This window comes from Aquarana catesbeiana, linkage group LG03 (assembly GCF_042186555.1).
Source record: "Aquarana catesbeiana isolate 2022-GZ linkage group LG03, ASM4218655v1, whole genome shotgun sequence".
In the NCBI taxonomy this organism is placed as follows: Eukaryota; Metazoa; Chordata; class Amphibia; order Anura; family Ranidae; genus Aquarana; species Aquarana catesbeiana.
In genome coordinates, this window is record NC_133326.1 from 270,268,563 (window position 1) to 270,280,746 (window position 12,184).

At 43.2% G+C, this 12,184-nt stretch overlaps 1 protein-coding gene across 4 annotated transcripts in view; it reads right to left on the bottom strand.

Annotated features, from left to right (window-relative positions):
* Window positions 1–726: 726 nt before the first annotated feature.
* CNOT2 (CCR4-NOT transcription complex subunit 2) overlaps window positions 727–12,184 on the bottom strand; it is a 141,004-nt gene continuing 129,546 nt past the window's right edge. For 3 of the 4 annotated variants that reach the window (XM_073620049.1, XM_073620051.1, XM_073620050.1), the window contains exon 15: window positions 3,218–3,472. In XM_073620049.1, the coding sequence (XP_073476150.1) occupies window positions 3,233–3,472 (240 nt within the window). In that variant the 3' untranslated portion in view covers window positions 3,218–3,232. Of the gene's footprint in view, window positions 1,959–3,217; window positions 3,473–12,184 lie in introns of those variants that run through there. The other variant, XM_073620052.1, reaches the window with a different exon arrangement.

Genomic DNA, 12,184 nt, shown 5'->3' on the forward strand with positions numbered 1-12,184 from the left:
TTACATGCCTTATGCACACACAATGCTGCGGCGCACACAGACTCTTTATTGAATCTCACCTCTCTATCCAGCCATGTGCTAAAGCTCCAGGCTCCCTCCCACAGTCTGATTAGCACTGCCATTGAACCCTCCCTCCACCTCCCACTCTCAGCACTACTCCCAGCACCTCCCTCTGAGTTCACAGGAGCCAGATTTGTGGCAGAACCCTAGGGATCACCAAAACTTTCTCGTGGACCATCAGTGGTCCACAGACTACTGGTTGGTGACCGCTGCTCGAGTGTACTTTTGGGAAAGTACATTTTAAAACATCTATATTTGCAGAACAAATGCTCTGCAATAATTCTGCAAATTATTTTTTTTAATGAAGGCAGAAGCGAGACAACTAATTTTTAATGAAACCTGGCAACTGTCATCGTATAATCTTACTTAACTGGACTAACAGGTAAAGTCAGTCATTCTGTTAAAAAAAGAAAAACATTTAAACAGAAAACACAATGCAGCATAAAATGAAATTCTAAATACAATTTATGGTTAGCGATTGGGAGACCTGATAGTTCTTCGCTTAATTATGGACACAGGAGTCACCGATAACAGTAGCTCTTTCCAGCCAAATACCTATACTTACCATTTTCTCTACTTACAGCATTTATTATTTCATAATAAAGGAAACCTTGGTCATGATCGCACAAATGATTTCATGTTCTCAAAACAAAGCCAACACTACAGTGAGGAGAGCTTTTCTACTTTATTACAAAGAGAAGAAGCCTTTATGTGGTCAGAAAATACAAGATTGATCTTTTTCTTCCTATGAAACGCTGCTGTTCAAACAGCCAGAGTGAATTGTCTCAGTTCACTTCTTTAAGTCCCATCATGTTCACTTGGGTATGGATGTCCTTGGCTGCTGAAAATCTGGCCCTTTAGTGCACAGGGCGACAATGGAGTCCCCTGACCAGCAGTTCCAGAATGTCCCATTTTCATATATTGCATCCATGCACACCTCCTAAAAATGAGGTACAGCAGGGCAAACATTTCCAAAATAGGTGTCATATATATAATATATACACATTCGTACATACATACCTTTATTCATGTGATGTCCAAAAATTTAAAAAAAATGTACACATTTATTACAAAATAGTAACAAAGACTGGACAGTGTTTTGCTCATTCTGGAAAGATGAAGCTCAGTAATACACAACTCTGGAAATTGTCCAAAGGTTGCGGCAATCTCTTTTTCTTCTAAATAGTGAGTTCTTGTTTGCCCATTCCCTGTCACAGGGGCCTGTAGATCTTTGCACTGCAATGAGATACAAACCCCATTGGCTGAGAAGGGGCTGAACAAGGCCTAAAATCGCCTTTCAAAACAGAATGGGAGTAAAATGAAGGAAGGTGACCTTGCCCATCTTTCCAAATGAAATACGAGAAGGATCTTCACATAAAAATGCACAAACATGTGTTTCTTTTATTACCAAAGGTGCTACAATGAACAATGCAAACTTTGCTGTCTATTTTGTTTTTTTCCCTCTCTCACTCTCTCTCGCTCTTCCTTTTTACATTTTGAAAAAGTGGTAAACTTTGTCAGTGTACTGTACTGGTATGTGGTGAACAGACCTAGGTCTGTCTGCTGGCATAAAATGGAAACCAAAACAAAAAGAGGAAAAAAATACAGACCCTGCTCAAACTAAAAAAAACAAATGACAATTCTAGTTGTTGGGCAGCACATAATTAGTAAGGCAGGACCTCAAGTGATGATCCCTTTGCATGAGACAATTGCCAGATCCTCAAGGAATTAAAACCAGGATGCCTGAGCCACATCAGTTCTGCAGTTGAGTATTGTGCTGAGACAGCCATACCCCATGAACAGGGAAGTCTTTAGAAGGCTTGCTGAGCAGGATTGTAATTGAAGGTGGATGGCAGATGAGGCCTTTCTTCTAGCTTGTCATATTCCAAATGGAACTCCTGAAAGGGGAAGAAAAATAAAAAGGGTAAATTTCAGTTAAAATGAAATACTTGAAATTATGGAAGTGTTACTTTGTTTTTTAAAAGACTAAAGGTCAGGACATCCAATGTCTTGTTCATGGTGGGCCAGATGCGTTTCTGTATCTATTGAAGGGCCAGAAGTTGTAACTAAACTTAGAGAAATTAAAAGGGACTTAAATCTGAACTCCAGGCAGATTCAAATACTTTAATAATTTAAGCAGGTATATGTTCAGGCTGTTTAATTATTTTTTTTTTAAGAAAAAGCAATTTGTGTTAAAGTGAGAATAACACAGTTTCATTTATAATGTCCCTACTATTTCTGTATGTGGATGGCACTGTAGATATTGTAAAAAGATTGAAGTACCGCTTTTCTAATTGATATACAGCTGTCACATGACCCAGATCTTTTCCAGCCTGTCTGCAGGGAAAAACATAAGCAGGAGGAGCTTCTAGTCCTCTGCTACTGGTCACATGTTCAAAATAAAAAAAACAGCCTTTGGAATACAGAGTAAAAATATCAATATACCGTTTTAAATAGTTATATAAAATATATTTGAAACGAAACCTATTTTGTGGAAAAAACATGGTGTGGGTGGATTTCTGCCACTCACAAGCTGTGTCGCACCCCTCCAGCCTGTGTCTTAGAATAAGAGGGAGGTGAAGCCTCCATTAAAGCGGACCTTCAGTCATTTTTTTCAACTTTTCATCAATTAAATCTTCTGCCGCTGTTTTAAATTTGGATCGTAAAAAAAAAAAATTTCTGCCATTAAATACCTTATACAGCCCCACTTCCTGTTTCTGGTCTGGTAGTTAGCCTAGGCTTATGACATCATGCACAGCTCACTCTCTAACTCTTGTGAGAGTTTGCAAGGAAGGGAGGGGGAGGAGTCATAAGAGGGCCAATGAGAGCTGCATAGCTGGTGGTGGTTGTGTGTGCGCGTCTGAATATCCAGGAAGTGAATAGGCAGCAGCTTCAGCTGCCCACAGTTAAAAAGGTTGCAGCCAGACTAAGTGGAGGGAGAGGAGGGAGGAGGGAGGAGGGAGGAGGGAGGAGGGAGGAGGGAGGAGGGAGGAGGGAGGAGAGAGGAGGGAGGGAGGAGAGAGGAGGGAGGGAGGGAGGGAGGGACTGTCATTTACTACTGTGTAAATGCCCACATGTGTGACCCTATAGTCACATGGGCTGCTCAGATGTGATAGGGAGGAAATGCTCAGCATAGAAACTGACTAAAAACTGAGCATGGGCAGACTTGCCACTAAAGCTGCAAAATCCCTAGCTGAATTGGGGACATAAACTGAAGGTGGAGATAGAGAGCAGCAGGCTCAACCAGTTTTTTTGCAGAATACAGAAAACAAATCTCGGTGACCGAGTATGAACAGCATGTAATACAGCATTTATTGATAGTTTTTTTATGATGTGGGTTTAGAAACACTTTAAGTACCTGAATTTGACTTGGTATCAGCCTCTTGTAATCCCCTGTACAGCAGAGCTCAGACTGGAGGAGAGGGAGAAGCAGGACAAGGAACCAGTCAGTTTTGCTGCATTGAGCATGTGCTAAGGTGGCACATGCTGATAGGAGGAGAGAACAGAACAAGAGGAGGATGAACTCTTCAATCTGTTGCTGCTCTAACTGTAAAGTCACAGGCTGGGGAAGGGACAAGGCCTAGTTGTATTACTTAACTGCAATAGAACAGTTCTCCAGGCTGGCTGTGCCGTTTGGGTAAGTCTCAGAACTTGGTGGACACACAAATCCTTTGACCGGTAAAACATTTCCCATATATCCAATTTGAGTATTTAGCAGTTTGCCTGGAGCTCAGCTTTAAATAGCAGTCAGTCATACCTGAATGCAATAATGCCTTAATCCTTAAAATTGTTAGACGCTACCTCACCCAATCAAGATAAGAACACACATGCAGGAATTATGTTCCCAAAGTAATATTAGTGTGCACCAATATTTAACTACCCAATGTCTGTTACATATGTAAGCTCAAACTGATATGCTGATTATTGGGAACCAAAAACTACACGATACCCTGTGTTGAGCACCAGGATGATTCCTAGTACCGAAAAAATATCAGAGGGACTTAAGGTAAGGAATTCAAAGTGGTAGCCAGGCCAAGTAACAATTTCAGGAGGATGTCAGCAATGGCAACCCTCGTATTTGTCAGTGCAGGTTTCCTTAATCCAGCTGCTCAGGACACCCCAGAGCAGCAGTCTGGGTACTACAGTCATTTCTTATTGCCAACTATTTTTCAGAATGAAAGTAAAAGTAAAATGTTTAGCTTATTAAATATTATATTTTCTATTTCTATTCAATTACACAGAATCAGGCTTCTTCATAATTAAGCTTATTTGATTTGTAGAACTAACTGAGGAAGCTGTAGCAAGGTAATTTGAATTACTGTATCTTTGAGTTAAAGCATTTGGGTATTTGCAGCATAAATGATTGCTTAAAACTAACAATTCAAAATAGTAAATAAAAGCAATAATCATTTCATTGGGCCAACATTGTCCTTCAAATAAATAACACATGTAACAGTAATGGTCTAACAACCTGGATAAAAAGCCCTCGAATTTCCAATAGAATAATTTTTTTTATAAAGCTTACTAACAAATGTGTATTACAGAGCACATTTCATCAATATGTTTAAAGTGTTTTTCCACCTTTAACCCTCAACTGGGCTCTTGTACCAAAAAAGGCTCAGTTGTGCAAAGTACTGCTCTAAAGCAGTTTCAACAGTGGGGGTGTCTCTGCTTTTCTTTTATGGAAGTACCATCCAGCATAATTGTACCTTATGTATACTTCCAAAAATACTAATTTACTGGCTATGTTTGGCCTCAACGCAATCAGATTTGCTATCCCTGAACATGCAGTTGGTGAACTGCTAATCACTTAGCAGCTAATTTCTGAAGTATTACAAATTATAAAACTATAATGCATTGCCTTCAAATAAGATGATACTAAATTTCACAATAAAAACATACTTATAAAAAGGGGTATCTATTTTGTGCTTTAGGCCAGTTTCACACGGGGCGGATTCTGTCCCAATGAGCAGGGGACTTGTGAGCCGATCCCCTGCTGATCGTAGTAGAGCAGGCAGATGCTGTGTCCGTTCGGTTTCTGCAGAGTGAACACGGACAGAGCCTACTCTGCTCTATAGGGGGCCAAAGAGGACAACGCCTAAAGAGAACGACATCCTCCCTTGTTTTTAGCAAACCCGGTTGAATGCAGGATGTAAACACAGACACCTATCCGGAGGACTAATAGGATTTTTTCATCATACTTACCTGTAAAATCCTTTTCTTTGAGTACATAATGGGACACAGAGTCAGGCTAATATTCATTACCTACTGGGTTATACTCCATCTCCAGGTGAATGGACATTGGTAGATCAAAGGTCTTCAGACAGGAAGTGATCCCCTATATAACCCTTTCCATACAAGAAGCACTTCAGTTTTGTAGCAAGTACCGAATCCTCAAAAAAAGAGGGGAGGGATCTCTGTGTCCCATGATGTACTCAAAAGAAAAGGATTTTAAAGGTAAGTCTTTTTCATACATCATGGGACACAGAGTCAGGCTAATATTCATTACCTACTGAGACCTCCCAGAGCAATGCCATTTTCTGGCTTCACACCAAGCAATACAAGTCTTCCAGACCTTATTATAAATTCTCCTAGTGACAGTTTTTCTAGCATTCACTAGGGTAGACACTACTGGTCCTGAGATGCCAAAAGTCCTTCAGCACCCTGGCTTCAATAGCCAGCACCCTGGCTTCAATGCCATCAAATTTAGAGACTGTAAATTGGGGTGGAATATAGGACCATGAGACAGTAGATCAGGGCGACGTGGAAGCGTCCATGGCCCGTCTATCGTCAGTCTCACAATCTCCGGGAGCCAGGGCCTTCTGGGCCAGGCTGTGCCACCAGAATGACTGAAACCCCCTCTTTCCGAATCCTGCGCAACAAATGTGGAAGGAGAGGGATCGGAGGGAAAGCATAAACCAGGGAGTACTGGCTCCATGGAACTATCAGAGCATTTGCTCCGATTGCCAGAGGATGCCTTGTTCGGGGACACAAATTGCTGTAGCTTGTTGTTGAACCTGGATGCCAATAGGTTGACCTCTGGCCATCCCCAACGCTGGCAAATTTCCTGGAACACCCCTGGGTGTAGGGACCATTCCCCCGGGCAGATCTGCCTTCCAGTTCTCTACTCCCAGGATATGGACTGCCGATATAAAATCAGCACATGTCCCTCTGCCCAGGCAACTATGTAGTTCACCTCCTTCAGAGTTGAACGACTCCTGGTACCGCCTTGGTGGTTTATATAGGCCACTGCAGTGGCACTGTCGGACTGAACCCCAATAAGGCAGTCCTGAAGCTCCACAGTCCATGACCGCAGGGCCAGACATACTGCCCATAATGCCAGGACGTTGATGGGCAGGATCTGTTCTGTCCCTGACCATTTTCCCTGAGCTATAAGCCCTTCTAGGGTCGCTACCCAGCCTGAGACTGGCATTTGTAGTCAGTACTCTCCAAGTTACTGGGAAAAAGGATTTTCCTCTTCGCAGGTTATGATCCTGCAACCACCAGTTTAGGCTTAAGCGTGCCCAAGGAGATAAGCACATTGGATAATCCAGGGCTTGCCCTCTTCTGTTCCAGGCCAACACGATGTCTTGTTGTAAAGGCCTGGAATGGAACTGGGCATAGGGCACTGCCTCGAAGGTGGGTACCATCGTCCCTAGAAGAGCCGAATGGAGTATTGTCTGGTGCCCTCAACCTTCAGGGCACAGATCCTTACAGGTGGCTAGAATATTCTTGCTTGAACCAAATCTAGGATCAGACCTAAATACTTTAGACTTTAGGCTGGTTTCAAGGCTGACGTTTCGGTATTTGTGATCCAGCCTAAGCTTTTCAAATACCATACTGTGCATATTATGCTCTGTTCTAGAGCCTGTAATGAGTGATCTGAACAGGGGGTCATCCAGATATCTGAGCACTAGGATCCCTTGGGCCCTTAAAAAGACACAGTACTGGTGCTAGGACCTTTGTGAACACCCAGGGAGCTGTACCACGCCCCGAAGGGTAGAGCTACAAACTGAAAATGTTGTTCCTCTACTGCAAAACATAGGAACCTCTGAGGAGGATGAAAGATAGGTATGTGTAAATACTCGTCTTTTATAAATCAATGGAGGCTAGAAAGTCTCCCCTCTGGATATTACTTTGGGAACATAATTCCTGAGTGAAACCTGCTGTATTGAATCCTTTAAAGGCGTCAATAGCAAAACACAGCGTTCGAGAAATATCTGTCTTACTTTCAGGCAGATCATCCTCCTGGTTAGGCCTATCAGGCCGTTTGACCTGATCCTTTATGGACTGGCAGATACCAATTGCTGCAACAGCTGGCTGAATAGCTGAACTGGCCAAAGGAAAGGAAGCATTTAATGAGTCCAATTTCTTTCAAGCCCTGTGCGTTATTAGACAAGTTCTTGTTTAACCACTTGCCGACCGGGCCATTGCCGAAAGACGGCAACAGCGCGGTCGGCTAGTTCTGGGTGGACGTCATTCCAGAATGTTGCTCCCGCGCGCCCCTGGGGCGCGCACTCGAGAACATCCGTGACCCCGGCGCATCACGGTAAATAGCCACTGATCGTGGCCGTTTACCATGTGATCGTTCCGTCAAATGACGGAGCGATCACATGTAAACAAACCGGCGTCACGTCATGACGCCGGTTCCTCCCTCCCCTCTCTGTACCGATCAGTACAGTGTGGAGGGAGAGGGGGAGAGATGGCAGCGCTGTGGGCTGGATGTTTAGTGCCCACAGCGCTGCTCAACATACATAATGGCCAACACTCTGCCAACACTCTGCCATAAATTAACAGAAACAAAGAATTTTTTTTTTATCGAATTTTCAGTCTTTGATTTATAGCGCAAAAAATAAAAAACCCAGCAGTGATTAAATACCACCAAAAGAAAGCTCTATTTGTGTGAAAAAAAGGACATAAATTTCATATAGGTACAGTGTCGCATGACTGAGTAATTGTCATTCAAAGTGTGAGCACAGAAAGCTGAAAATTAAATTGGTCTGGTTAGGAAGGGGGTTTAAGTGCCCAGTTGTCAAGTGGTTAAAGAAGAAACTGCTGCATATACTGCTGGCATGCTCCATTTTTTAACTTTTCACCCATAAGGTATAAGAGGGAAAACCTCTTAGGAGGAGCGAAAATCCTGTCAGGATGTTCCCAATCAGCATACACCGCCTGTTCCAACAGGGGGTGTAGGGGCAAAGCCTGTGCGGCCCGATGTGCCCTTCCCTATAGTGTTAGTCCTGCTCCTCTCTTTTTTTTTAAGACATTTACCAGCCACAAAAAGAGTAATTGGGTGTAGTATTAAAACACCTCAGAAGGGAGACCCTTTAATAGGGCTTGCCAAGCCCCTACGTAACAATCCTGCTAAGCACCTTTAGCCTGCCAAGCAACACTTGGTGACTCGCGTGACCTGGGTAAGAAAAATGAACCGCGGAAAGTGTCTGTTCAGAGCCTGCTCTGTGTTCCACATCTTGCCTTCTGAAAGCACTGCATGCTTGGCCTACACAGCTTAAATAAGCTGGGTGTGCGCCAGAACGTTCTGTGCATGGGCACGTGGTCCCGGCGAATGGGTGTGGCTGTATTCGCGTATGACGCAAATCCTCGTGCGCCCAGATAAAGGCTACTGCGCATGTGAGGTGAAGCCACATGCGCCATGGCCGCCAAACAAACTGCTAAGTCCATCGGCGCTTTTGCCAATGCACGTGGGCCCTGGCTGACAAAACTGCTGAGCACAGCGGCAGTCTTGCAAACGCACGTGTGCCATGGTGAACAAAGGCAAAATGGTGCACCGTCTTGCACCATTATACAGGTAAAGAACAGCCAGACAAGAAAAAAAAGATACACTTTGCAAACACTCACTGCTAGCCCAAAACTCCTCCGTCTGGTCACCGCACACAGGTGTCCAGCCTTTAGCTAGCTTGACTGATTGAAATATATAGGTAATAACAGCGCTAGCGGAATAGAGTGCTACCATATGGCACAATGTGCGAATATATTTATAAGGTGCTAGGTGCTTCCAATATGTAAATATAATATCAGCGCTAGCAGAACAAAGTGCTACTATATGACACAATGTAACACACTAAACAATGTGAGAAAATATTCAAAAAGTACTGGGTGCTTCCAATAGTAGTCAATATTACTGGATAAGTGCTTCCAATTAGATGATCTCTCCTCTCGTGACCCCACTCACCAGAGTTAGTGGACCTTCAGCTTTGCAGTCCAGGAGTCAAGCAGGCTTAGGGGTTTGAGGAGGTGTAACATAAATATCCAGGTTTCCAAAAGTGATAGATCTCAGAGGAATCCAGGGTACTGATATACAACGAGGTAAAAAAGAGAAACAAACATGTGAAGTACTGCCGGTAAAAAACACACTGCGCTGCACCGGCAGTACTTCACATGTAGGTTTCTCTTTTTTACCTCATTATATTTCAATACCCTGGATTCCTGTGAGACCTATCACCTTTGGAAACTTGGATATTTACATTACACCGCCTCAAACCTCTAAGCCTGTTTGACCCCTGGACTGCAAAGCTGAGGGTCCACTAACTCTGGTGAGTGGGGAGATCATCTAATTGGAAGCACTTATCCAGTAATATTGATCACTATTGGAAGCACCCAGCACTTTTTGAAGATTTTCTCACATTGTTTAGTGTTATATTGTGTCATATAGTAGCTAGCGCTGATATTATCTTTACATATTGGAAGCACCTAGCACCTTATGAATATTTTCTCACATTGTCCAGTGTGTTACATGGTAGCACTTTATTCCACTAGCGTTATCTATATATTTCATCCATTAAGGTTCTAGTACCTTTGCAACAGCAGCTGCGGTCTCTCGTCATTTTAATTTTTTACTTTACATTTTTCCACTAAACGCGAGTTATATAGTTTGTTTTTGATAGCTTGACTGATTGTTACAATCACTGGGACACTCCACAATAATAAGAAAAGGGGTTTCGCTTATCCGTCCTGGTGCAAGGCAGCTTAGAAACTAAGAGCCCAATCTTTACCCCTCACAGGGGGTTCCTGTCACTTGAGGACCTTCAAGGACTGGGTACCCTTTTCATGTTTAGGGTACACTCCCTTGGACCTGTACAGCACCCTGCAGGAATACCTTAGCGCTGTAGTGTCAAGGATTCCACTTCGCAGGGTCCAGCACCCAGAGGCCGCATTACAGGCAAAACCTTGCAGGATCTTGAGTCTTCTTTGCAAGGCTCGGGTACCATTTATCTAAGCATATAAAGCCAGTGTCAAATGGATCTGATCGGTCAATCCCTTGATTCATTTAAGAACCGTTTGTGGGACTAGAGACCTGGAGCTTAGAGAGCTTAAACAAACCGTGCCATCCACCTTGCAGACACTGGTAAAAAACTGAAGTGCTTCCTGTGTGGGAGGGGTTATATAGGGGATCACTTCTTGTCTGAAGACCTTTGGTCTACCAGTGTCCATTCACCTGGAGATGGAGTATAACCCAGTAAGTAATATTAGACTGTGTCCCATGGTGTACGAAAAAGAAACATGGACCGTCCGATCAGGTTCACATAAAAAAAAAAAAAAAAAAAAAAAAGAAGAAGGACAGGTGGACCTCATCGGAACTCAAAAGCAGGCACATCCCTCACATTAAAATTAAATATATATGTAAAGATAAATAAAGTTCTTCACCACAAAAATTGTTAAATCTTTTCAGGTGTGCTGTGAAATTTTTTTTTAGATCTTTTTGGTGCGCCGCAAGACAAAAAAAGCTTGAGAAACACTGAATTTAGGTGCTACTTCATTTCAATGTTAAGAATGATTTATTCTAGCCATTGAAATGCTAAAAGCGGCTAGTGTTAACACGCGCCAAGCAATATTTCTCTCAAAACGCTGCTGCTCCTGGACCTGCTGGCTGTGTACTTTTTTTTCTGCCTCTAAACTCGTGTGTGCACATGGAGGCCAACATGCAGTGGCGTTTAGAGGCAGGACAGCCAAGTTACTGGATTTACAGTTTTAGGAAAGTTGGATAAACTTAGTTTATTCCACAGAGAAGCGTGTGATGTGTGTATATAGCAGCTAGCAATAATAGCGCTGTTCTCCTGGCAGGGACGGCTCCCCGTTAAACATTCTCTCCCCCACCCCACGCCAAATCCCTCTGTGGGAGGGATTCCCCCATCAACACTGTTGGAGGAGTCAAGAAATTTTCTTTCCTGCACACCGTGGTTGCAGGAAAGAAAAATTGCATCATGTATGGCCTGCCTTAAAATTTTCTTTCTGCAGAGATCCAAAATGTCATGTTTGTGCAAGGACTCAGATCCTTCACATGACCGTCCTCTCCTCCTATATCACATCCCCCCCCCCCCTTACATCACAGTCCTCCTTCACACCATCCTCCAAAGTAGTGTCCATGCGAAACACGTACAGTAGTTAATGAGTAGTTGCTTGGTTGCCAGGATGATCTTTGCAACCAATCATCTGCTGGTTAACTTCATAAGTTAACTCCAGCAGCTCCTGTCCTCCCATCTCAAAGGGTTCTGCTTCCCGCTCTGCTGTAAGGATTACAGTAGTGGCAGAGGAAAAACTGGCTCCTAAATGGCGGTCTGGATCTGACCATGACTCAGTCTTTATCCAGACCATGGTCTGCCATTTAGTGATGCCTGCCTTAAATTATAGCTAAAATACAAATTTTTTTTTGTAGAATAGAAATGGATTAAATACAACTGTCAGGTTGTTATTACTGTCTGTACCCGTTACAGAAATTCAGCTTCTCTATTTGTTCTGTTTACCAGTAGCACTGAAAAGTAAAAAAAAAATCCCACAGTTTGAACTAGACACTTGATCTGAGGTTAATTGCCAACCCCGGCAGGTGCTTCTCAACGAGAACAATAAATCCTCCATCTTCGTGTACAGCAGGGGCATCAAGGTGCACGGGCTCAAATATGGGTGCACCCACCATGTACCCCCTTAGAGGATGTCCAAGTTATGATCCACGGATGACTCTTCTGTAGGGCTTTAAATTCAGGGTGAAAGCCCATTGTTGGATAAGGACCCTGAAGGATCGTGTCTGCATAGAAATAGTCGCGATAAGTTCCAGTTTATTTTGACAGGGACACAGAGTGAAGAAAGGTGTCAAAACTATGCAAAGTAA